The 26,587-nt window shown below is 43.9% G+C and overlaps 1 protein-coding gene across 2 annotated transcripts in view; it reads left to right on the top strand.

Annotated features, from left to right (window-relative positions):
• The window catches only part of LOC122562005 (caskin-2-like), a 278,200-nt gene that overhangs the window by 202,494 nt on the left and 49,119 nt on the right, over window positions 1-26,587 (top strand). For both annotated transcript variants that reach the window (XM_043714379.1, XM_043714381.1), the window contains 3 exons: window positions 12,496-12,604; window positions 17,193-17,301; window positions 21,284-21,378. In XM_043714379.1, the coding sequence (XP_043570314.1) occupies window positions 12,496-12,604; window positions 17,193-17,301; window positions 21,284-21,378 (313 nt within the window). The remainder of the gene's footprint in view (window positions 1-12,495; window positions 12,605-17,192; window positions 17,302-21,283; window positions 21,379-26,587) is intronic.

Raw genomic sequence — 26,587 nt, 5'->3', positions numbered from 1 at the left:
CATCCTTACACTGTCCACACCTTCTCACTGCTCAGAGGACACAAGGGGAGGAATTGTAATCAAAAAGCTAATCCTGACATAAACATTATTGTAGTGCTTTTTAGTAGAGTTAATATGTATGTTTTAAGATCTACACATTAAGAGCAGAAGTAAGCCATTTGCCCCTTCAAACCAGCTCCACCATACAGTAAGGCTATCAGTTTACATTTTGAATTCCACATTCCCATCTAACTTTGATTTCTCTTTCTCACAAAACTGTATCTACCTCTGCTTTAAATAAATTCAGTGATCCATTTCCACTACCTTCTGAAACAGCAGGTTTCACAGTCGCAAACCCTATGTGTGCTATAATTCCAACTGATGGTGCTACTGGACATGTCAAATCCCAGAATGAAACCTGGCTTGATAGATCATAAGTTTAATTTTTGCAGTTGGTTACCATGGTGATCAGTCACTGAGACTATACACACAAAGCTGCAAACAAAATGCACAAATTCATTAGACAAAAGAATAAAAACAGCAAACAAATATATATGTGACTATATATACATATACATATGACATGTCCAGAAAAACAACATTTTAACCTGTTTCCCAGTGCTACCCTTTACAGATATGCATTCGTGTAGAAATATCACTAGTCTTTAGTCTTTAAATCTCTTACTTAACTAATTCTTCCCAGTTCTTTTCCTTGAACCACTGAGACAGTTTTCTGAATTGATTTCCAATTCTGGTGGCATGAACTTTTCAGGTCTAAACCTCTTCAATTCCTTTCACCTCAAAGAGTTATACACAAATAATTCCAGCTTGGAAGCTTCACCAACTTAAAGGTAACACTTCTGCTAGGGTTACTGGTTCCCCTGAACTGAAATCTTGATTTCCCTGCTTGGAGGAAACTGTGTTCCCCTCTGAACTGAACTCCTGCTTCTTCTGAGCTGAAGTGTAAAACTGATCTAGTGGCCTGTGTCCAACTCACCAGATTAAACATTCCATCCATTAACACCACCACTGGGCATTTAACTGAAGTCACATGTCTTCTTGGAAATGATGTATTTAGGTCACTGTTCCAAATGTGTTTCTGACCTGTTTTTTATAGATACTTTTTATTAGAAATTTAACATTTTTACAAGTTTACAAAAATAAACAAAACTCTCAAGTACAAACATTGATATACAATTAAATCTTAAATATATAATAACCAAAATTTAACAAAAGAAAAATATCAAGAAAGAAAAAAAACAAAACTCAACTAACTACTAATCTAACCTACAACTAACCAGAGTGTATATTTAAGTCTCTTACATTATTCTATTAAGAGAAAGAGAAAAAAAAAACAAAAAAACAACGGATAAAATAGAAATTGGGTGGTGAGATACATGCTCGAAATGTGTTAACATCAAATGTAACAAAACCTGTATTCGTGCGGGATTCCTCTCCTAAGGGGCCCCAGACCAGCCAGGTTCGTAATCTCAATTAAATATAAGCCCTTGTTAGGATAGCCGAAATATCTGTATTCATATAATTCAAGAAGGGCTGCCATATTTTATAAAATAATTTGGTCTTTCAGTGCACCATATTTGAAAGTCCAGGGGGGCCCTCAGCCACCAGTTTACCAAAATATTTTTCCTTGCACAGAAAGAAAGAATAGAAAATAGTCTCTTCCCGTGCATATCCAGGGAGGGAAAGTTCGAAAAGCCCAAAAGGAGAGATACAGGGTCCACTTTAATTTCCGTTCCTAAAATTTCTGCCAGGGTACTTGCTACTTTAGTCCAGTATCTACGGATCTTATGACAGGTCCATAAGCAATGTACAAGAGTGCCCACCTCTATTTTACATTTGGGACACATTGGAGATGCCCCTGCCTTAAATTTTGCCAATCGATCCGGTGCTGTATGGGCCCTATGAAGTATCTTCAGCTGGATAGCCTGGGTTCTGTTACAGATGGTAATTCTTCTGGCATTTTCCCAAATCTCATTCCATAGAGATTTCTATAGAGATTTCTAGTCCCAATTCCTGATCCCATGTTTTAAGCAGATTGTCCATATCTCCCGATACTTCATCATGTAGTAAATGATAAATCGTCCTGATGGAGGACACCCCCATTGGTCGTAGCACTCTACATTCTCTATCGGATTTATAAAGACTATCTAATAACGTAGTCTTCTTCTGTATAAAATCTCGAATTTGGAAGTATCGAAAGAGGTCTCCATTGGGTAATCCGAATTTCTGACGCAGCTGTTCGAAAGACATCAGGACCCCATCTTTAAATAAATCCCCGAGACATGAGATACCCTTGGCTCTCCAGAGTTTAAAAGTGGCATCTGTTAATCCCGGTTGGAATCCCCATGCTCCCACTATCGGCGGTTAGGGGGATGTTTTATGTGAGTTGCGCTCATTTTGCCGCATTATATTCCAAGCCTTGATTGTATTCAGTATTATGGGGTTTTTACAGTGATCTGTAATGATTTTCCTCTTGTCTGAGAATAAAAGGTTAATAAGTGGGTATTTTACTTGAGAAGCCTCAATGTCCAGCCAGATTGATTGTGGATCAGACAAGACCCAATCAGCTATGTAACTTAATAGGGAACTTAACTGATATTTCCTAAAATCTGGGAAGTCCAATCCTCCCCTTGCCTGTGGAAGCTGTAGCTTCTTCAGCTTAATGAGGGACCGTCTATCATTCCAGAAAAAGGAACCCAACCAGCCATATAATTTACATAGTGCCAGCCTCGGCAGCATCACCGGTAGCATTCTCATAGGGCATAGGAGACGGGGCAAGACATTCATTTTAATTAGTGCTATTCTACCCAGCCAGGAAATTGAAGGTCTCCCCATCGCTGGAGGTCCTGCCTTATCCTTTCCAGTAAATGCACAAAGTTAGCCTTGTATAATTGACCAAATACTGGGGTAATAAAAATGTCTAAATATAAGAAACCCTCCAGGGACCAACGAAAGGGAAAATGGGATCCGTCCATTAAGTGGGGTATCATAGCAAGGCCACCCAATGGCATAGCCTCCGATTTTGAGAAATTAATTTTATAGCCTGAGGTTATAAAATTCTTTTAACCTTTTAAAAGAAAACCATTAACAAATTGACCAAAATCCATCTACCTCAATTTTACAAACCAAATCCCAAACCATAATAATATACACAGAAAACACAACTTTTATCACAAAAGGAATAACATTCACCTCATTCTAAAATGGGGACACCCAATTGTAAAAGAGAATTCCCCAGTTCTGGATACATCCTTCTTGCTATGTCCACCTCGTCAAGGCCATGTCAGGATCTTGTACACTTCAGGAGACCGTGAAGTCTGCAGATGCTGGAGATCAGAGTTGAGAATGTGTTGCTGGAAAAGCACAGCAGGTCAGGCAGCATCCGAGGAGCAGGAGAGTCGACATTTCGGGCCGGAGCCAGGCTCCCAGCCTCATTCCTGATGAAAGGCTTTTGCCCAAAACGTTGATTTTCTTGCTCCTCGGATGCTGCATGACCTGTTGTGCTCTTACACACTTGAGTCAATCATCCCCCACCATGCTAAAGTTCAGTGGGAACAGACCTAATCTGTCTAACCTGTCCATAAGACATAGGAGTGGAAGTAAGGCCATTCGGCCCATCGAGTCCACTCCGCCATTCAATCATGGCTGATACGCATTTCAGCTCCACTTACCAGCGTTCTCCCCGTAGCCCTTAATTCCTCTAGACAACAAGAATCTATCAATCTCGGCCTTGAAGACATTTAGCGTCCCGGCTTCCACTGCACTCCGTGGCAATGAATTCCACAGGCCCACCACTCTCTGGCTGAAGAAATGTCTCCGCATTTCTGTTCTGAAATGACCCCCTCTAATTCTAAGGCTGTGTCCACGGGTCCTAGTCTCCTCGTTTAACTGTAACAATTTCCTAGCATCCACCTTTTCCAAGCCATGTATTATTTTGTACGTCTCTATTAAGTCTCCCCTTAATCTTCTAAGCTCCAACGAATACAATCCCAGTATCCTCAGCCGTTCCTCATATGTTAGACCTGTCATTCCAGGGATCATCCGTGTGAATCTCCGCTGGACACGTTCCAGTGCCAGTATGTCCTTCCTGAGGTGTGGGGACCAAAACTGGACGCAGTACTCCAAATGGGGCCTAACCAGAGCTTTATAAAGTCTTAGTGGTACATCTCTGCTTTTATATTCCAACCCTCTTGAGATAAGAGACAACATTGCATTCGCTTTCTTAATCACGGACTCAACCTGCATGTTTACCTTTAGAGAATCCTCGACTAGCACTCCCAGATCCCTTTGTGCTTTGGCTTTATTAATTTTCTCACCATTTAGAAAGTAGTCTATGCTCTTATTCTTTTTGCCAAAGTGCAAGACCTCGCACTTGCTCACGTTAAATTCCATCAGCCATTTCCTGGACCACTCTCCCAACCTGTCTAGATCCTTCTGTAGCCTCCCCACTTCCTCAGTACTACCTGCCTGTCCACCTAACTTCGTATCATTCCGCTCACTCCAGGTATCAATCTCCTAAAGCTCTTCTGAACTGCCTCCAATGCATTTACATCGCTCCTTGAATAAGGAAACCAAAATTGCGTGCAGAATTTGAGATGTGCTCTCACCAATCCTCTGTATAACTGAAACATAATCCCCTTCCTTTTATGTTAAATGCCTCTCAAAATAGCATCCCATGAGCTGCCTTGATGACTTGCTATCCCAGAAAACTAACTTTTTGTGACTCATTGTAAGTTTTGTAATTTCATGTTCTTACTTTGGATAACAATGTGAGATTCACAGTAGGAACAGGCTATTTGATGGTCTGTCGAGCAGAATGCTGCTTCCTAGCCCTCCATTATACTATACAGTGTGGCTGGTTGGTCTTCTGTTTTTCTATGGGATCTCACATCCCAAATGATGGGAAAATGAGAGCCTCATCCCCCTGAAGCATATATCCCCCTGCACATCTATCCAGAGACTGTCTGAATTTTAATCAGTTCTGCCTTTGAGGCGGGCATACTAACACTGCGCCAAAAGCTTGTTTCAATGAAGTTGGACACTACTTTGTCAAAAAAAATCTATTAAAAGAACCAGAGGCAGGATCTGCCTATGTACTTGTTCCATAGGCAGTATCATTCTCAGGCAGCACAGAAATCCTATCAAATACTCCAAGGGCAGGGACAACACGGGGTTAGATACTGAGTAAAGTTCACTGTACACTGTCCCACATCAAACCCTCCCAGGACAGGGACATCATGGGGTTAGATATAGAGTAAACTCCCTCTACACTGTCTGCATCAAACCCTCCCAGGACAGGGACAGCATAGGGTTAGATACTGAGTAAAGTTCCCTGTACACTGTCCCCCATTAAATACTCCCAGGACAGGGGCAGCATGGGGTTAGATACTGAGTAAATCTTGCAAGTGTCTGTATATATGTGTGTAAGTAATCATTGATATGTTAACCTAAGTCTTTGCCTGTCAAACTTCAGCCAGTCTGCTGTTATGCTCCAGTGCCATTTATTTCTGGGTCAGGCTTTCAGAGAGAGGCGGTAAATTGCTTGGATAGTGCTCAGCATGAGACACTGTACCTTAAACAGACATTGATTTTCCACACCGTGTTTGAGAAGCTGGTGTAGAGCAGATCGCTGTTCTGTCCTCACACCACCATGTCTTTGTTACCTTGCAGACATGTGTATCTGATCTAAGAATGTCACTGACCTTTCCCAGTGAGTTAGTCACGTCAGTTACCATGTCTTCATGCCTAGTTTCCTGGCTGATGAGCCATTTAATTATCAACAGATTTACAGTCAGTCCATCTCCTGACAGTTACAGCTCATCCTTCTTCAGCACTTCCACTGGTTTTGAAATACGTCTCATATCAGGGTCAAAATAATATTTCTTTCTTGAGGACTCCTCTGAGATTTTCTCGAGGGCTACCTTTTGGGTGTTACTTTTTCATTCTCACTTGCTCATTCATTAATATGTCGTGTAATAACAATACCTTCTGTCTGTGTTGACCTGTCAGTGAATTGCACTCTCAGACAAGTTTTATAAGAATAATTAATCAATCTCCTCAGTAATTATTAACATTCCCTTAGCATTAAAGCTACAACAGACAAGGAAAGCATAAATTTCCCAGATCTACAGTATTAAAATCGGTGTAAGACATCAGGTAAAAAATATTGTTTTGCAAAATAACTGAAACATACTTCTACACATGAAAAGCCATCACCCAAAACACACATTATGCAGATTGGTGAGGTCCCAACTCATGCATTTTGATTGCACATACACAAAACTGGAACATTTTAACCAGGCAACTCTTGAGTTGCAACTACTACCCTATTTACTGCATCTCAGACCTCAATCTCAAGTTTAAATTTAACAATGAAGTATTTGTTATTGCAGAATCTACTATACTGTCTCGACGTATAGTAGCTCCTGAATATCTGTAGCCCCAAGCTAGAGATTCCACATTTATTTACAAGGAATTCTTTAACTCAGTGATTTAAAGTTTTCTTTGTTCCCAGTTGGCTGAGTATTACTATACTGACAGGGTTCAAACTAGTCTATCTCCTTTGCAATACCTCCCTCACAGTCTCCTTTTCCCCCACACCTCTTGAGCTCTCCTCCCTCTTCAAAGGTCTACAGTCTCTTTTTCTCACTCTCCCTCACTCCAAAGCCTCCTTTACTTTCCCCAAATTCTCCTGCTGCTGTCTCCTCCTTCCTCTCCTTTTCTCCTCTGTTTAATGCTCCCAACTGAGACCCAGCTGATCGAACTCCTGGACCTAGCCAAAGGCTTCATGTCCTGGTTAATGGAGGCTGTCAATGTTCCCTCACTACCCCTCAGCACCTTGCCAGCTGTCACCACTCCGTGCTCTCTCGAGTCTTGGCTCTCTCACTCCTCCCCAACTCCGACTCCACACTCCCGTCTCCTGACCAATGGCTCCTGGACTCTGCTGACTGGCTCAATGCCATCACTCAACAGCCGCAGGTCCTCCAATCACAGACCGTTTTCTTTGGGGTTTGCTGTTGAGACAGAGCCTATCAGCAGCAAGCACAGGAGTGAAGTAGCCCGTGATTGGCAGAGCAGCTCCTCAATGTTTCTTGCTGTTCCTTTTCTCTGACTAGTCGCTCCATCTTTGTGAGTGATTTGGGATTTGTTTGGAAGGGGGATGTTGTGGATCCTTAGGGAATTTTAAGCATTGCCAATTGCTTCCATTAATGGGAACGCCAACAGGAGCCAATGGGAATTATGCCTTGAAATTTCTTGTCACTGGCATACCTCGAAAGGCTGTTAGTTATCCCCTGTAGTGCTTTGCTGTCTTTATCCAGGGTGTGCCATGATCAGTACCACACTTCCCACCCACTCAACCATCTTCACTTGCCCAATTTCCCCAGCTCTCATTGCTGGGTTACATCCAAAGATACCGCTAACTTCAAGTGTTGCCCCACATGCAAGCCAGAGTAATGTTGTGTTTCTGTTCTTCACTGCACTGTAGCATATCATCTGGAGGCATTAGGATCTCCTCCTCCATCCTAGCTTGATCAGCTGAAACATGACACTCTACTGGAAGCAGGTTCTGACACAATAGCTTCGTATTAGCCCACACAATTATGTGCCTGACAAATGTAATGTATGTACTTAATAGTTATTATACATGTCTGTTTCATTCTTCAATACCATGATACCCATATCCAGTTTCATATGTAACAAGGAGATTACATGAGTGTTGCTGCATCAGTGAAGCACGCTGCTGGACACAAACCTGCAGCAGCTAGTGAGTAAAGTAAGACTAAGGTGGTCATCCTGACGCACCTCCAGTCTGTGAGTTCTTTCCTGGGGTTCGTACCGGGTCCCAGTCAGGGGTGAAGATACAGGTTGATTTCTCCATCCCACGTGAGGAGCATTAAGACCCCTTGCAGCACCCTGGTGTCCACACTGCTGCCTTGGGTAAAGTCCAGGTGCTCCAGTTTCCTCTCGCAGTCCAAAGAATTTGCAGGTTAGGTGGATTTGCTGTGCTAATTTGCCCATAGTGTGCAGGGATGTAGAAAAGCAGGTTACAGGGATAGGGTAGTGGGGTGGATTTGGGTGTGATGTTCTACAGAGGGTCGATATGGACTAGATGGGCCGATTGGCCTGCTTCCACTCTTTGGGGATGTTATGTAAAGAGGCTGTGTGACTCATCCCATTTTAGATTTGGCCTGCAGCAACCATACACATTAGGCTGACAGATTGGCATGGCAGACACGAGGGTAGATGTTTGATGGCATTGGTGGGGTGGGGAGGGGGCGATTAGCAGGGGGCTGCCTTTTAGTGTGAGCAGAACCTGAAGGGTCACCAATGAGGGCAGGGCCTTGCACTCATTGTTTCATCGTGTTTCTCTGTCCCTCTTTTTTTTTTCTCCTCCTGAAGAACAAGAAATGGCAAGGGAATGCAGCCCAGTCTCTCTCTCTCTGCAAACCAGTGATTCGTTATCCTTGATTGTGAACGTTGCTGGCTAGCCTAGTATTTAGCTGCCTGTATGCAATCTCCCTTGAACTGAGGGGATAGTGAGGCCATCTTTGATATGAGTTAAGAGTCAGTTACATTGCTGCAAAGTTGGAATTGCAAGTAGGCCAGTCTGGGTAAGGATAGCAGATTTCCCTCTCCTAAAGGGCTAGTGAACCAGGAGGGTTTTTTTTTATCTTGGGAACTGATTATAGATTATTTTCTCACCAGTCTGTTCACAGATGTTATCACATACCTGTGCAGTAGGTGGGACTCGAGTCTGGGTCTCCTGGCTCAGAGGTGGGGACACTACCATTGCGTTATGATGTTGATTATAAAGACCTGGTCACCATCACATCCAGATTTATTTAATTTAAATTCCACCACCTGCTCTGGTGGGATTTGAACCCACACTTTCAGGATGTTACCCTCAACTTCTGGATTACTAGTCCAGTGTCACTACGCTGCCATCTGGTGTGAACTGGGAGCACTTCTGTCTTATGAATCAATGAGCAGTGCCTGTGAGGTAGGAAGATACTGCAAAATATATTTACAAGAGTTTTTCCAGGGATAAGGAACATTAGTTCTGACGGTAGATTGGACAGTATTGCACAGAGAGGAGATCTGAGTAAAGTATTCACTGTCTGAAAGTGTAAAGTAAAAGTGATATGAGGAAAGCTGTTTTCATGCAGAGTGTTAGAATTTGGGAACGCACTGTCTGCAAGTGTAGTGGAAGCAATTCCAATCAAGTCTCTCAAGGGTTGTTTCTTGAAAAGGAAGATGTGCAGGGAGAAGATAGAAGAATGTTCATTTAAAGAGCCAGTATGAACTCGATGGGCTGACTGGCCTCCTGTGCTATGATAGTTTTGTGCTAGTATAATTTCCAGTTCAAATCCCTCTCCAAGACTCGAGTGCAATCTAGCGTAGCGCCCCTGCGCGGTACCAAGGGGGTGCAACATTATCTTTGATATCAGAATTAAAACAGCTCTAACCGAGGTGATGCCAGGAGACACACTTGACACAATGCAAAATGGAAATCTGTGGCTCTCTTCCCTGTACACATCCCCCATTTCCAGAAACTGAGATTGAAAGTCTTTTTTCAAAGACAAGCACCATTCCGATTGTGCTAAATTAGCTTATACTGACAAAACTCAGAACACAGTGTCTAATGTTAGATGCAATCTTGTTATTGGACAGCACTTACCAAATAACCCCGATTGCACTAAGAAGTAGTGGGCGGCACGGTGGCACAGTGGTTAGCACTGCTGCCTCGCAGCGCCAGAGACCCGGGTTCAATTCCCGCCTCAGGCGACTGACTGTATGGAGTTTGCACATTCTCCCCGTGTCTGCGTGGGTTTTCTCCGGGAGCTCCGGTTTCCTCCCACAGTCACAAAGATGTGCAGGTTAGGTGAATTGGCCATGTTAAATTGTCTGTAATGTTAGGTAAGGGGTAAATGTAGGGGTATGGGTGGCTTGCGCTTCGGCGGGTCGGTGTGGACTTGTTGGGCCGAAGGGCCTGTTTCCACACTGTAAAGTAATCTAATCTAATCTAAAAAAAAGTACACTGGAAACCACTTTATGATAATCAGGTGTTGCAATGTGATTCATTTGTGCATACTACACTTGTTCATTATCAGGGCCTTGTGCTTTCCAGGCTGAAGACATTTATCAAGACGTCGTTCCTTTCTCACTGAGGAAAGGACTATAGAGACTGTCAACCTCTGCTACATCCCCATGCCAACACACTGACCAATCAGAACTGAGTTACCTGATTTTTGCCTCGTTGATCCATTAACTAAGACAGTTACCAGTTCATGTTGCATCTCTATGACAACCGGTGTCTACCACACAGCACCCTGTTCTGCCATATAATTGGTATTTCTTTTCTAAAGTTGTTTTTTTCATTCTTGCACTTTAATCCAGAAGAGTGCAAGTCGGAAATCTTCAACTTCATGTCACTTATTAAGCGATGCTTAAGTTCTGTACCAAGCAATTAAAAGAGGAATATTAAAAGGTATGAAACTAAACAAAAACCTAGCATTTCATAACTTCAGGATGTTCCAAATGTGACTTAAAACTAATGAGGCGTAGCCACGGTTGTAATGTAGGATATACAATCTGCCACTATGTGCACAGCAAGATCCACAAGCGGCAATGTGATTACGACTTGGTAATCTGTTCATTGAATCATAGAATTCCTACAGTGTGGAAGGAGGCCATTCAGTCCGTCAGGTCCACACTGACCCTCCAAAGAGCATCCCACCCAGACCCACCCCCTACCGTATAATCCTGCATTTCCCATGACTAACCCACCTAGCCTGCACATTCCTGGACAATTCACCTAACCAGCTCATCTTTGACTGTGGGAGGAAACTGAAGCACACTGAAGAAACCCATTCAGACACTGGGGGAATGTGCAAACTCCACACAGACAGTTCCCGAGACTGGAATCAAACCTGGGTCCCTAGCGCTGTGAGGCAGCAGTGCTAACCACTGAGCCACCGTGCCACCCAATGGGTATATATTGGCCAGGATTGCCCTGGGATCTTACACATCTTTTCCCACGAGGGCAGATGGGGCCCAACTAAAACCTGGAAGTAGAGTGAGGGTGAGAGTGAGGCGGAAGTAGGAATGGGGATTGGATGCCTACTTGCTTTCCCTTATCTACTGTCTGTGATCTGCCACTAGAGAGTGCATCTGGACTGCTGACTCACTCACAGATGGCTTGATATGCCCAGTACTAAAACTATCCCAGTTAAAGAGCACGTTGGCCACTTTGAGGTGCGCACAAGGCAAGATATCGATATTCGCAGTGCACCTTCTAGAGGCAGGAAGGTTAACACAAAGTGGCAGAGGCCAGTATGTCATTACTGTGCCTGAGTTTAGATGTTTAATCACAGCAACGCCAGCAAGGAATGTTTAAACATCGATCTCCATGGGCTTTCACTCTGTGCTAAGTGCATTCTTGTTTATTTGCTTCAGGGCAGGTTTAATGGAAGTTGTAATATCAGTCATTAACAAGTGATGAGATGAGAGATGAAGACGTTGTGGAAGTGTCCCTTTAACTGAGTGTGCTAATTATGATTCTCCATTAATCTCACCAGATGCTGTATGAATAAGGGGGAGGGTGTGCCTCTGACAGGAGGAGTTTACCCACTGCTGCACTAACACTATGCTGCATTCTAAAAACCTCCAACACCAATGTCTAGCTCATATCGCCCTCTGTTGGTAGCAGTTATCATGCACATTCCTGGGCCTAATGGCCAAGGGAATATCTGTTACGCGCACACACACACACACACTGGTAAGGTGCTAATTATTGCTGCATGTGACGGATTGTGGATTATCGCTGTCTGTGGAAGAGTGAGGTTTACAGTCTTGCTTGGTAGCTGTTCAAATCAATGAAAGTTTATTTCCCAGTTTGCAGGCAGCAAAAAGAGTGCTGTAAACGATTTGATGGGCCAGTGTAGGCAGAATGTAGGGAACTGAATACACCGCACAAGAACGTGGTTATGTCCCACCTTCGCTACAGGAATTCCTGTCTCAGGAAGATCCTCTTGTGCTGTTTCTCTCTGCAGGCTTCCCACACACACACACACACACACACACACACACTTTCTCTGACCTTCTCTCACTCTCCCTGGGATCCTCTTACACTATTGCTGTAGGATTGCTCTGCATTGTCTCTCTGTGGGATCCCCTTACACACTGTCTCTCTGTGGGAACTTTTTGAACTTGCTACATTGAAGAAATATTATTTAGGTAAGCACTCGGAAACATCCTAATATACAAGGACAGGGACCAAATGCTGAGAGGTGGGTTTAAAGTAGATAGGTACCTGAAATAGTGCTGCAATATTGTAAGACTGTCCCTCTGGGATTCCCCTCACCCCTGTCTCTGTGGGGGCTCCTTACATGTTCTCTCAGTAGGGTCGCTGCTCCATCAATTATTTTGTGATATCCTGAGTGTTGAATCCTGTATCTCAATGGAGTCCAGTTAACCCTTCACTCGTCATTCCAGGTTATTAATCAAGGCCGGCATTGATGCAAACAAAGTGGCTAAAACAGGGACAGCTCTACACGAGGCAGCGCTGTGTGGCAAGACGGAGGTGGTCCGCTTGCTCCTTGACGTAAGTCTAGTTACTGAATATCAAACTCTGGGAGTGCATGTGTACACATTTCTGTGCTTTCTGATGGCCTGAGGTCAGAGGGCAAGTGGTGTGTCTGTGTTCCAGCAGCTTGCATCATCCCTGACTATGTTGACATACACAGGCTATCATCTTCCCAATCAATCACTTCAGCCCATTGTAACTCTACAACTCCTGCCAATCCTACCATGCCCTCTTTCCCTATTGTCATCTCATGGCCCAGTACCCGATCTTCAACCTTTATCAGTCACTCTAGCCCTACTGTTTGGAATTCCTTTTCTGGATCATTTGTGAATTAATACTTTCCACACCTCCAAAAAGAAACTCCACATTGAAGAAACTTGATATCATCCAGGACAAAGCAACCAATTGATTGGCACCACATCCATTAGCATTCATTCCCTTCGCCACTGAATGCTCAGTAGCAGCAGTGTGTACCATCCATAAGATGCAGCGCAGAGATTCACCAAGGCTCCTTCAGCAGCAGCTTCCAAACCCACAACCACTTCCATGCAGAAGGACAAGGGCAGCAGATAAATGGGAAGACTTCGCCCTGTAAGTTCCCTTCCAAGCCACTCCTTGTCCTGACTTGGAGATATGTCACCCTTCTTTCAGTGATGGAATTCCCTTCCTAAGGGCATTGTTGGTGTATTTGCAGTGCATGAAATACAGTGATTCAAAAAGACAGCTCGCCCATCACCTTCTCAAGGGAATTAATGCTGGCCTTGCAAGCAGCACCAATGTCATCCGAAAGAACTTTGAAAGAGTCCGGCTTTTAAAGCAAGATTTTCATTTTGTTGGCAACTTTCATGATCTGAAGGCATCTCGAAGAGCTTTACAACAAATGACATACAATTAAAGTACGGCGCAGTCAGTAAAATGACAGCCAGCTTTTTAGATTAGATTCGATTCCCTAGTCTGGAAACAGGCCTTTTGGCCCAACAAGTCCACACCGACCCTCCGAAGAGTAACCCACCCAGACCCCTATATTTACCCCTGACTAGGCACCCAACACTATGGGCAATTTAGCATGGTCTATTCACCTGACCAGCACATCTTTGGATTGTGGGAGGAAACTGTAGCACCCGGAGGAAACCCACGCAGACACGGGGAGAAAGTGCAAACTCCACACAGACAGTTGTCCGAGGTGGGAATTGAACCCGGATCTCTGGCGCTGTGAGGCAGCAGTGCTAACCACTGAGCCACTGCGCCGCCCCTTTTTCATGCACAGCAAGATCCCACAAGCATCATGGCGATCATGACCAAATCTGCTTTCGCGATTTTGGTCAATGGGTAAATGTTGACCAGCATACCAAGGAAGAACTCACCGGCCCATCTCCAACTAAAATCACGCGATCTTTTATATCCATCTAAGAGATATGATAGGATCTTGGTTTAATGCTTCATCTGAAATACAGAACCTCTGATAGTGCAGCACACCCTGTGAACTACACTGAAGAATAGGAGTAGGCCACTCAGCCCATCAAGCCTGTCCTACCATTTAATAAGACTCTGTGCTCATCTCTCTGAAGTCAGATTCAATCTGTGCTGTTCTGAGCCAGACAAACATGCTTCCCAACTTAACAACTCTAAACAGTTGGTTACATTGAATTTGTTCCCGGTGCCTGCTTATACTTCCTCACATTTATTAGAATTCTAACATTCTGCATGTGCTGTGGTGAGATTTGACCCCATGATCTCAGTAATTCAGTACTAATTCGTGACAAGAGGATATAATTAATCATTTCCATTCAGCATGGCAACATCCTGACCAATCAGAGTCCACTTGCCAACTAGTTAACACATTCCTCTCACTCGGTATAAAATGTCGTTTCGCTTTGACTTTGATTCGGAGATGCCGGTGTTGGACTGGGGTGTACAGAGTTAAAAATCACACAACACCAGGTTATAGTCCGACAGGTTTAATTGGAAGCACTAGCTTTCAGAGCGACGCTCCTTCATCAGGTGGATGTGGAGTATCGCACGACCACAACTACCTGAAGGAGCAGCACTTCAAAGGCTAGTGCCCTTTGACTTTGCTATTCTTGTGAATTATCCTGACGAGTCCGACATGAAAAGGAAATACAACAAACTGTCGTTTTCCCAGCAATATAATAATAAAAAAGCGGAAAATGTTCACTGCTGTGGCCTGGCTTAAGATTTTAATGGCTGTGATACATAACCTGCATTTTGTTCAGAAAGTCTCTGTGCAGTGGTCTCTTGCCCTCAGCTCTGACTCTGAACTCTGCTCCTGTCGTATTCAGTTTGACTCCGAGGTGTCACTTTACTCTCCTTTACACTGGAATCAGCTACAAGCACTGCACCCCTCATTGACACTGGCAACGTCTTTGGTGTTTAAGTAGTCTGCCGTTTAAATACGGGAATGGGGATTCAAGTGGTGGGAGTCTGCTATTTGTAGCCTCGGACTGGGCAGCACATGCTGACCAGCTCTACCAGTGAGGACGTGAAGCAGGAAGCAGCAAAGGGAGGGGCTCAGTTATTACTGCGCGCCTTTGGGTAACAAGAGGCGGCAAAAACGTTTTCCACTGTCCAGCGTTTCACACAGGCGTTTCGCCACACAGTCCTAAAGATGTGCAGCATGAAAACAGACTCCCTCCCGGTTCAACTCGTCCATGTTGACCAGATATCCTAGTCTAGTCCCATTTGCCAGCACTTGGTCCATATCCCTCTAAACCCTTCCTATTAACATACCCATCCAGATGTCTTTTAAATGTTCTAATTGTACCAGCCTAAATCACTTCCTTTGGCAGCTCATTCCACACACGTACCACCCTCTGCGTGAAAACATTGCCCTGTAGGTCCTTTTTAAATCTTTCCCCTTTCTCCTTAAACCTATATCCTCTAGTTTTGGAATTTCCCACCCCGGGGAAAAGAACTTGGCAACTCACCCTGTCTGTGCCCCTCATGATTTTATAAACCTTCAGCGCTCCAGGGAAAATAGCCCCATTCTGCCTCTCCCTATGCCTCAAACCCTCCAACCCTGGCAACATCCTTGTAAATCTTTTCTGAACCCTTTCAGGTTTCACACATCCTTCCTATAACAGGGAGACCAGAATTGCACATAGTATTCCAAAAGTGGCCTAACCAATGTCCTGTACAGCTGCAACATGACCTCCTAACTCCTATACTCAATGCACTGACTAATAAAGGAAAGCATACCGAACGCCGTCTTCACTATCCTATCTACCTGTGACTCCACTTTCAAGGAACTGTGAACCTGCACTCCAAGGTGTCTGTTCAGCAACACTGCCCAGGACATGACCATTAAGTGTCGAAGTTCTGCTCTGATTGCTTTTCCAAACTGCAGCACCTCTCATTTATCTAAATTGAACTCCGTCTGCTACTTCTCAGCCCATTAGCCCATCTGATCAAGATCCTGTTGTAATCTGAGGTAACCCTCTTCGCTGTCCACTACACCTCCAATTTTGGTGTCATCTGCAAACTTACTAACTGTACCTCTTATGCTCACATCCAAATCATTTATGTAAATGATGAAAAGTAGTGGACCCAGCACCGATCGTTGTGGCACTGCACTGGTCACAGGCCTCCAGTCTGAAAAACCATCCTCCACCACCACCCTCTGCCTTCTACCTTTTAGCCAGTTCTGTATCCAAGTGGCTAGTTCTCCCTGTATTCCATGTGATAGGGGCAGCAGTGGTAATATCATTGGACTAGTCATCCAGAGGCCTGAGGAATGCATCTTCACATCTCACTAGGGTACAAATGTTCTGGGAGATATGAGTTCAAATCTCACCAGGCAGCTCAGGAAGTTTAAATTTAATCAATAAAATCAGGAGTAGAAAGCGAGTCCCAGTCATAGTGACCAGGACAATTATCATTCATTGATGATGTTGATGATCTTTATTGATCAATCATCATTAAAACCCATCACCAATGTCTTCAGATTAAGGAAATGTGCCATCCTTACCCAATGGTCCTCACATGTAACTCCCAACCCACAGCAACTCTTAACCATCGAGTGGCCTAGCACACACTGAACTCGAGGACAGTTATGGAAGGCAACAAATGCTGGCCTTGCCAGTGTTGCTGACATCCCATGAAAGGATAAAAGAACCTGGGGATTTCCACAGAGGCGACACAAATGTTGGCTTCCTATACTCCCATGAGCACTCACCTGCAAAAATAAACTAGAGTTTATGAAGGCCTTGCCAGCCATTTACCTCCCAGCTCCAATTTTCTGTCCAGGGGCATGCCTGAGGTTGGGAGCACAAACGTCCATTTTATTCTGCTGGGAACCAAACAGTGCATTCTGCCCGTCAGCAGTGTGCTATCCCCAGAAGCAAAGTTTCATGAATTGGATGCTCCATTGAATTGTCACATCAATGATATTGGCTCTTCTGATTTATATCACACCCAGTTTTCTTTTCTGTTTCCCACTTGGGCAGGAGTCGTCCTGCCCTGATCTCTCACCAGGGGGCATCGACGAGCTCTGGAGTTTGACCCTGAGGGGCAGTGGGTGAGGCAGGCGGGGGAAGGTAGTGACGGTTTGATCATAACATTTAACTCCATCCTCTATTCCCCTTTGCAGGCTGGCATTGACGTCAACATCAGGAACACTTACAACCAAACAGCCTTGGACATCGTCAATCAGTTCACCACCTCTCAAGCCAGCAAAGAAATCAAGCAGCTACTACGAGGTAAAGAGGCAATGCAGGAATTGGTTTCCTCAGGCACTTGGGGAGGGTGGTAGAAGGAATGAGAAAGAAAGTATACTGCTCCTTTATTGGGGCTGCACAGGTGGGAGTGTGCTGTTGTGTTTTGACAATTTGCTGCATTGTTGGGGACTGTGGTGCTGGGCTCCTTAGGACCATATGGTTGAATTGCAGGGAGCCAGGTGGAATTTTGGGAATTTGCTGGACTCTCTTTGGGTGTGCATTTGGATGTGGAAGCCCTTCCCAACAGAAGCCATATTTTGTTCTGAGACATTGATGGTGAAATATAGAGAAGCCCAGTCCGACATATATCCATCGGTCAAGAGAGGTTGAGAGAGTTACACAGTCTGGAGGTGTGTTTGAATTTGTGGAGTCCTGTTACAGGACGTGTACAAGGAGCATCAGCCAAGTGTAGGGGAAAGTGAGAGTTGCAAAACCAAAATTGGATTACACCAGTAATCAGCACTGAATGTCCTTCCTCTTCCTGATGTTCTGGATGAGCAAGTGAGACCGGCAGTGCAATGGTTTGCAGATAATATTGAACTGTATGTTGTCAAATATGAAGACATGACCACGTGTCTGAAGAGCTGGAGAAAGGCAGAGCTACGAAGATCGGAAAACCAAAAACCCAATGTATGGTCCGTCAGTTTGAGCCATTGGAAAGGAATCGGGGCGAGCTGTACAGAGTCTGGATGAAGACTTGGAGAACGTGAGTAGGTTAAAGTACCTGCAGAAGACGGGAGTATGAAAATGGAAGTGAAAGTACAGATTAGTTCCGGTTGGGAGAAATTAGAAGAAACGCGCAATGGAGGCTTGTGTGTTGAAAGTGTCTTTAAAAGGAAGAATCTACAAGACAGTTGTGAGACCAGCACCGTTATTGTAGACCTTTGAGCAACATCAAGAGTTACAACAATCGGATGCTAATGTTAATATGAGAAGTTGAAGGGAAATGAATGATTGTTGTTAATGAATTATGATGATATATAACAGGTACAATTGGAACTAAGGAAGAGATATGTTAGATTGCTACACTCAATAAATTGTGCATAAAGAAAGCCTATGGCTCCCTGTTTCTGCTTGACTAGCCTGGTTCGAATCTATTCTCAGTGGTAACAGAGAAATGTAGAGATTGGAAACTTAGAGTTTCTTTCAGGTGGAGATTATTGTTGGAGTTAATTTGGAAAACAATGGCTCAACCAAATGTACAGGATACGATTTCTCAGTGATGGTCTGTGAAGCTGAATCTGATAATCATTAGAATAATGAAGTGGATGTAGGGACATGGCTATGTAGCATTTAAAAGAAAAACACAAGACTACACCCTTAGTATTGCCACGTCCTGCTAGAACCAAAATCAGATGTGAAATATTTTTGGAGCTGATGGATAACAATTTGAAACTCTGGGTGGTTTAGTAATTCTATTAAAATTTGTGACAGAATTTTTGATAAAGATGACCCATGAAATACATATGAAGCATGGTGAGATTTCGATAGATTTCAAAAGATCTTTTGATTTGATCTATTACTGTCGCATGTACCTAGGTACAGTGAAAGGTTTTGTGTGTAGTACATGCAGAATCATACCATACAAAGATCATAGGGTGATTGAACAGAGCGAGGAGTACAAAGTTTTGGCTGCATAGAAGCTGCACAAAAACAGGATCAACATGAGATTTGAAATTTGAGAGGTCCATTCAGATGTCTAATAACAATGGGAAAGAAGTTCTTCTTGAACCTGTTGGTATGTCCTTTTAAGTTTTTGTATCTTCTGCCTGATGGAAAAGATTGGAAGAGATTATAACCAGGTTAAGAAGGGTCTTTGACGATGTTGGCCTGCCTTTCCGAGAAGTGTAGATGGAGTCAATGGATGGACGGTTGTCTTGCGTGATGGTCTGTGCTGTGTTCACAACTCTCTGTAGTTTCTTACAGTCCTGGGCAGAGCAGTTGCCATACCAAATTGTGATGCATCCAGATAGAATGCTTTCTGTGGTGTATCTATAAAAGACAGTGAGAGTCCTTATGGATGTGTTGAATTTCCTTAGCGTCCTGAGGAAGAAGAGGCATTGTTGTCGCATTAACGTGGATGGTCCAGGATAGATTGTTAGTGATCGTCATTCCTAGGAACTTGATGCTCTCGACTCTCTCCACCTCAGCTCCATTGATGTAGATAGGGGCGTGTCCTCCTCCTTGCTTCCTGAAGTCGATGATCAGCTCTTCAGTTTTGCTGACATTGAGAGAGGGATTGTTATCTTTACACCACAGCACCAAGATGGGTGGTCAGTCAGTGGTATTTACCAGACTACATTCAGGATAATAAAACTTATCTTTGGAAATTTCTCAGTCAGTGCCTTGCCTTTATATTGTAGGGATGTGCTAATGTGTCGAACATGGATAGTATTAATTTGGAGTTAGATTTTTGGGGAATTTTACAACTCTGTGGCACAGTGGTGGTGTCCCTATCTCTGGGTTAAGAGGCCTGGGTTCAAGTCCCTCCCACCTGTCTGAGATGGGTGTCATAACATGTCTGAGCAGATTAATTAAAATAACTATATTACAGGGAACAGCTGAGACTGGTCAAGAGAACAGTTGGTCTGGTATAAATTCTCCACAAAGAAACTCTATGTCCCTTGGATTCTGTTTGACCATCCTGGTTGGAATCTATTACCAGCTGAGGTGGATATATAGCGTAACAAGGAAAGGAAAGATAAAATCAGGAACTAGCATCAGGAGGTCAGTGAAGATCATAGGAATATTAACACAATGGCTACAAGAGCAGTTCAGAGCCTAGGAATCCTGCAGCGAGTGATTAACCTCCTGACTCCCTGTCCACCATTTACAAGGCACAAACCAGGAGTGTGATGAAGTACTCTGCACTTGCTCTGGATGGGTGCAGCTTCATCAACACTCAAGAAAATTGACACCATCCAGGACAAAGCAGCCTGCTTTATTGGAACCACATTCACAAGCAACCACTTCCTCCATCACCGATGCTGAGTAGCACCAGTGTGTACTATCTACAAGATGCACCAACGATGCTTAGACAGCACCTTGTAAACCCATAACCACTACCATCTAGAAAGAAAGGGCAGCAGATACATGCAACACCACTGCTTGCAAATTCCTCTCCAAGACACTCACCATCCTGACTTGGAAAAGCATCCAAAAGCATCCTGATGAAGAGTTTTTGCCTGAAACATCCTGCTGCTCAGATGCTGCCTGACCTGCTGTACTTTTCCAGTGCCACACTTTTGACTTTGATCTCCAGCATCTGCAGTCCTTACTTTCTCCTTGGAAAAGTATCGCCATTCCTTCAATGTTGCTGGGCCGAAATCCTGGAATTCCGTCCCTAACAGCATTGTCAATCACCTACAGCGGTTCAGCAAGACTGTTCACTAATACCTCCTCAACGCCAACTAGGATTGGGCAATAAATGCTGACCCAGCCAGCGATTCCCACATCCCATGGTGAATAAACAACATCTGGTCATCTGTTGCAGAGACAAGAGGGGACTTGTAGTGAGACAAATGGTGGAGATGGTACTGCCAGGAAAAAGGAGAGCAGGAGGGACTAAGAACCAATGAAAAGATGTGGTTATGAGGAAAATAGCGCAGTGGCAATGGAAGAGGAATGGGTGCCTGACCAGAGGAGATGGAGAAGAGGCAGCGTTGTAACCCTAAGTAAGTTGAGAGAAGCTGAAAGAAGAAGAATTTGGGATGGAAACAGAAGTGTTAGGATATGTTCCATTTGTAGAACTACACAGAATTAATGACATAGACCTATGGAAACTATCCAATATGTAGAGTTAGTAGATGGTGTAGTATCAACATGGGCAGCTCTAAGTGGTGGGGACAATCTTCACATCTCCAGATGGCTTATCGATATAGTGCAGGTGCTTACTGTGTCAGGAACATTTCACCTCCTCTTCTTCCATATTGTTTCCCATCAACTGATCTTTTCTCCCCAACAGAGGCCTCTGGAATCCTGCAAGTCCGAGCCCTTAAGGATTACTGGAATGTTCACGACCCCACTTCACTCAATATTAGGGCTGGTGATGTTATTATGGTGAGTAATGGTGGGTTTGGAATGAGGAAGAAACATCAGAACTGTTGGACGTGTAACAACTTAATATGCTATTAATATGGAGTACGGCGTCTAGAGCAGGACTCTCCATCCTTGGGGGAGGGCTGCTGCTACATCTCGGTTATTCTCTTTGGCGATCTTCAGAAAGGTGGGACATCGTTAAAATGAATTTCAGAAGAAAAACAACTGATCATTTAAATAACAAATTAATAAAAATGGCCACTATAATATGTTAAGCAGCAGAGCTGACTAATTGTTCTGGGAGGACTGCAGATTCTGGGGATCAGAGTCAAAAAATGTTGTGCTGGAAAAGCACAGCAGGTCAAGGGGCAAGAGAGTTGATGTTTCAAGCATAAGCTCTTCATCATTCCTCATGATGTAGCACCACACATTTTTGACTAATTGCTTTGTCTGTTTGGATAAGAAACTGAGGTAGAGAGAAACACAGACAAGGACCAAAGTCCCAATCACTCCAGAAAGAGATTGAGACTGAGCTAGGACTTGGCTTTAACTGGCCTAGACCCCTGTTCACCTCAGGTGATGCACACACTGTTCTGTCTCACAGTCAGTGTGTCAGTTTACCTTTGAGAGAAATGCTAACAATGACATCACCATATCATAGCACGTGACCTGAAGGTATACATTAAAGATCTCAGACACCACCTTACTTTGAATGTTTTGATGCATGACATGCTATTGAAAGCATGCATCTCTATGATAAACTATTAGTCCAGGCACCCTTTGTGTCTGAGGGATGTAATGTTTGTATATATCACTTAGACAGTGTAACTGACTGCTGGACTCTTTGATACAATAAGCTTGCACACCCAATTTCTCAGGCAATGAGGAATTAACAAGAAAATCGCTGCATCGGTTAAAACACTGTATTGAAGGCAGACTCTCTCTGTAATTTATATATAACTGAGGGGGGGGGGGGGGGGGTCAGATATACCTCACAGCCTGCTTTGTGGGTGGGTTTTGAGAAAGGAGGAGGAAAAGAGTGAATGTATCTCTGGCTCACTGTTAGAGCCAGGGAGCCCAAACACCCTGAACTCAGTGTTCACAGACTCTCTCCCTCTCCCAATTGCAGGCATGTTCCCTCAATCCCAAACTTTACCACTGTCCCTCCATTCCTCTCTCGCACACACATCTTAATACCCTCATCCTCCCTCACACCCTCATGCTCTTCCCCTCCATCCCTCTCTCACACTCACATGTCCTTCCTTCCTCCATCACTCTCGCCCTCTTCTCCCATCCCTCTCCCCCTCATTCTCCCATATTTACATATTTTCCCTGCCTCATTAGCACCTACACAGGAAGGACAGAGTCTTGACCTCCTCTAACTCAATCCCCGACTCAGAATCTCTTCCACTCACAAAAACCAGGAAACCTCCCAAACACTGGCCCAGTAGATCCTCCATAGCCAGCAGACTCTCGGTAGTAGCTATCACCAGTCCTGAGGCACAGCCTCAGGCTGACTGCAGTTGCTCATGTTTATACAGCTTGCTGGTCTTCCATTCAGAGACCATTCCTAATGATCAAACTCAACAGCAAACGCAGAGAGAAAGGATGTCTGGTTAGAGGACCGTCTTCTTGGAGAATCTCCCATTTGTTTTTCCAGTTTTTGGGAACTCCAGTTACAGGCTGGTTAGGACCTCTTGGCAGGCCTGTAGGCTACCTGTTGGAATAACCTGAGCTGGCTATTGATGAACACAACTTGAACATCCATGCTGCCATACTGTGTAACCCAAAACACCACAAAGAATGGAAGTGTGGGCCCAAAGAGTGATTATCCTGTATATAGTTTAGGAAGTAGCAGGCCTTTGTGATTACAATCCAGAATGGCAGCCCTGTGCATATAGCAGCCTCTGTGCAAACTATGGAGAATAGCAGTCACTATATACTGTATGCTATAGAGAATAGAGGTCCCTATGTATTGTATATTATAGAGAATGGCAGTCCTTGTGTACTGTATACTATAGAAAATAGCAGTTCCTATGTAAACTATAGAGAATAGCAGTCCCTGTCTAAACTATGGAGATCAACAGCTTCTGTGTAGATGATAGAGAATAGCAGTCCCTGTGTAAACTATAGAGAATAGTGGTGCTTATCTGTACTATAGAGAATAGCAGTGCCTATCTGTACTATAGAGAATAGCAGTGCCTATGTATACTATAGGAAATAGCAGTGGTCATGTTATGCTATAGAGAATAGCAGTCCCTGTGTAAACTATGGAGAATAGTGGTGCTTATCTGTACTATAGAGAATAGCAGTGCCTATGTATACTATAGGGAATAGCAGTGGTCATGTTATGCTATAGAGAATAGCAGTCCCTGTGTAAACAATGGAGGAGAGCATTCTCTATGTATGGTATAGGAAATAGCAGTTCCTTTGTGTACTATAGAGAATAGCAGTCCCTATGTAAACTTTGGAGAATAGCAGTCCCTGTGTAATCTGTAGAGAATTGCAGTCCCTATGTATGGTATGGAGAATAGCAGTCCCTATATATGCTATAGGAAATAGCACTCCCTTTGTATGGTATGGAGAATAGCAGTCCCTGTGTAAACTATAGAGAATAGCAGTCCCTATTGTACTATAGAGAATAGCAATCCCTATGTCTATTATAGAGAATAGCAGTCCCTGTGTAAACTATGGAGAATAGGACTGCCTATGTGTACTATCGAGAATAGCAGTGCTTATGTGTACTATCGAGAATAGCAGTCCCTACGCATACTATAGAGAATAGCAGTCCCTGTGTAAAGTAAGGAGAATAGCAGTCCCTATGTATGCTATAGGAAATAGTAGTCCCTATGTGTACTATAGAGAATAGCAGTCCCTGTGTAAACTATAGAGAATAGCAGTCCCTATGTAAACTATAGAGAATAGCAGTGCCTATGTAAACTATAGAGAATAGCAGTGCCTATGTGTACTATAGAGAATAGCAGTCCCTGTGTTAACTATAGAGAATAGCAGTCCCCATGTAAACTATAGAGAATAGCAGTCCCTATGTAAACTATAGAGAATAGCAGTGCCTATGTGTACTATAGAGAATGGCAGTCCCTGTGTAAACTATAGTGCATTCAGTCCCTATGTATGCTACGGAGGATAGCAGTCCCTGCGTATGCTACGGAGACCAGCAGTCCCTATGTAAACGATGGAGAATAGCATCGCCAACTGTCCTTTAGTTCAAGGGCTGAGGTTTACTCAGTGTCACAGGTTTCTGCTCTGTGTCTTTCTGTGCACAATCGGGCTGATTCCTGACCCACAGATCTTTGGGCATGTGAGCTAGGATGTCCCATGAAGTAATGGGATCAGGAGAGTGGGATTTCCTTCCTGTTCTTTCAGTCCTGATTATCTGCTCTGCCTCAACATCACCGTGTTTGGACACTGAGTGATCCAGCTTGATGGAGGTGTTTTTCACCATGCTGGCCACTTGGTAGCGAGCTCATTTCCACCATTAATGTCAATGCTGCTATGCTTCAAGGACAGCCAGTCGGGTCTTTGAATCATTTCCTTTGTTCAGGAACAGCGACCATTTGGGAGTTGAGGAAACAGGATGTGGTAGGGAGACAGTTTCCAGCCTCCGAACACAATGTTCTATCTGTTATTGTCGATGTGGAAAGAGTTTTATCTGAATATCTGTAGAGCTGAAATGAAGAAGGACAGCAGTGTTTGGTGGATGTTCCTCCCATTGAATCCAGGGGCAGTGGCAGAGGCTTTGCTGGTGGAAATTCTGTAGTGTTTTCATGTACCACAGATAGACTGTCCTGGAGTATTGTGCACAGTGAGGAAGGATGTTCTGGCTGTGGAGGGAGTGCAGCGAAGGTTTACTAGATTGATTCCAGGGATGGCAGGACTGATGTTATGAGGAGAGACTGGATTGATTAGGACTGTATTCACTGGAGTTTAGAAGACTGAGGGGAATTTCGTAGAAACCTATAAAATCCTAACAGGGTAAACACCGGAAGAATGTTTCTGATGAATGGAGAGTCCAGGGGATCACAGTCTAAGGATACAGGGTAGGCCATTTAGGACTGAGATGGGAAGAAATGCCTTCACCCAAAGAGTGGTGAGCCTGTGGAATTCTCTGCCACAGAAAGCAGTTGAGGCTAAAACATTAAATATTTTCAAGAAAGAGTTAGATATAGTTCTGACAGCTAAAGGGTTCAAAGGGTATGGGGAGCAAATGAGAACGAAGGAGCTGGGCTGAATGACCTGCTACTGCACATTTTCAATGTGTCCATGAGATACAGTCCAGTATTCACTCAGTCCTGACAATCACTGTTCTATCTCCTACGATCTTTCTTCCTTTGTGGGGATTTTGGTCCTGCAGCATTCTGTGCCATAGTTGGCAACTTGGGTGTCTGGCAGGCTTTTGAGAGGACGAGGTTTGAAAAATGCTGAACATAGTCCCGCACCCTTCCTTTATTTAATACACAAGGGAGATGGGATATTTGACTGACCAAGTCTAGATTGATATGAGTCTTGTTATGTCAAATTTAACAGACTGGGCCAGAGTGGACAATTATGCTGTAATCATCTAAAACTGTGATTCAGGAACATCTCAGGTGGTCAAGTTGATGTTGGTCTGGAAACAGCTGTAATGTAACAGTTTTCCAGCGAGGCAATATTTCATTCTGACACCAGAGTGCAGATAAATTTAGATAAGGTGAACAGGCATTATCAGGTAGACTGTAGATAGTATGGGGCTCTCAGACCCTACTCTGTACTTTATAACTCTGTCTCCCACATCAGACAGTTAGAGTTGTGAATCAGTTGCAGGATTGTAAAGAAGTTTCTTGGACATCCAAATCTCTGAAGGACAATTCACAGAGATTGGTCACATATTGAAGAAAACGCTACAGTCAGGTTGCTGAATGCATGCTTGGTGTGGTCCTCGATATTTTTCTTGGATTTCTTTGTTAGAAGAGTCATGTGAGAGGTTCTTCCAGAAGGTCTGAAGCCTCAATGTGTCTCTGGGAGGATTTCCTCAGCTACAGAAAGTCGGTGATTCAGGAGGATGCTGTGAAGATGTTCTCTGCAGTGGCCAAGAGGGAAATACCTTGAGAGTTTCCACAGAGTGATTGACCTCCCTTCTTGAAGATAGCTATTGTTGTCACATTCCGGAACTCAGCGTTCTTTTTCTTTCCAAGTCGGTAGGCTTTGTGCATGGAGCCTTGATGGGTGGGAA

This window comes from Chiloscyllium plagiosum, chromosome 24, assembly GCF_004010195.1.
Source record: "Chiloscyllium plagiosum isolate BGI_BamShark_2017 chromosome 24, ASM401019v2, whole genome shotgun sequence".
Taxonomy (NCBI): domain Eukaryota; kingdom Metazoa; phylum Chordata; class Chondrichthyes; order Orectolobiformes; family Hemiscylliidae; genus Chiloscyllium; species Chiloscyllium plagiosum.
This window is presented reverse-complemented; position numbering and strand designations above follow the sequence as displayed.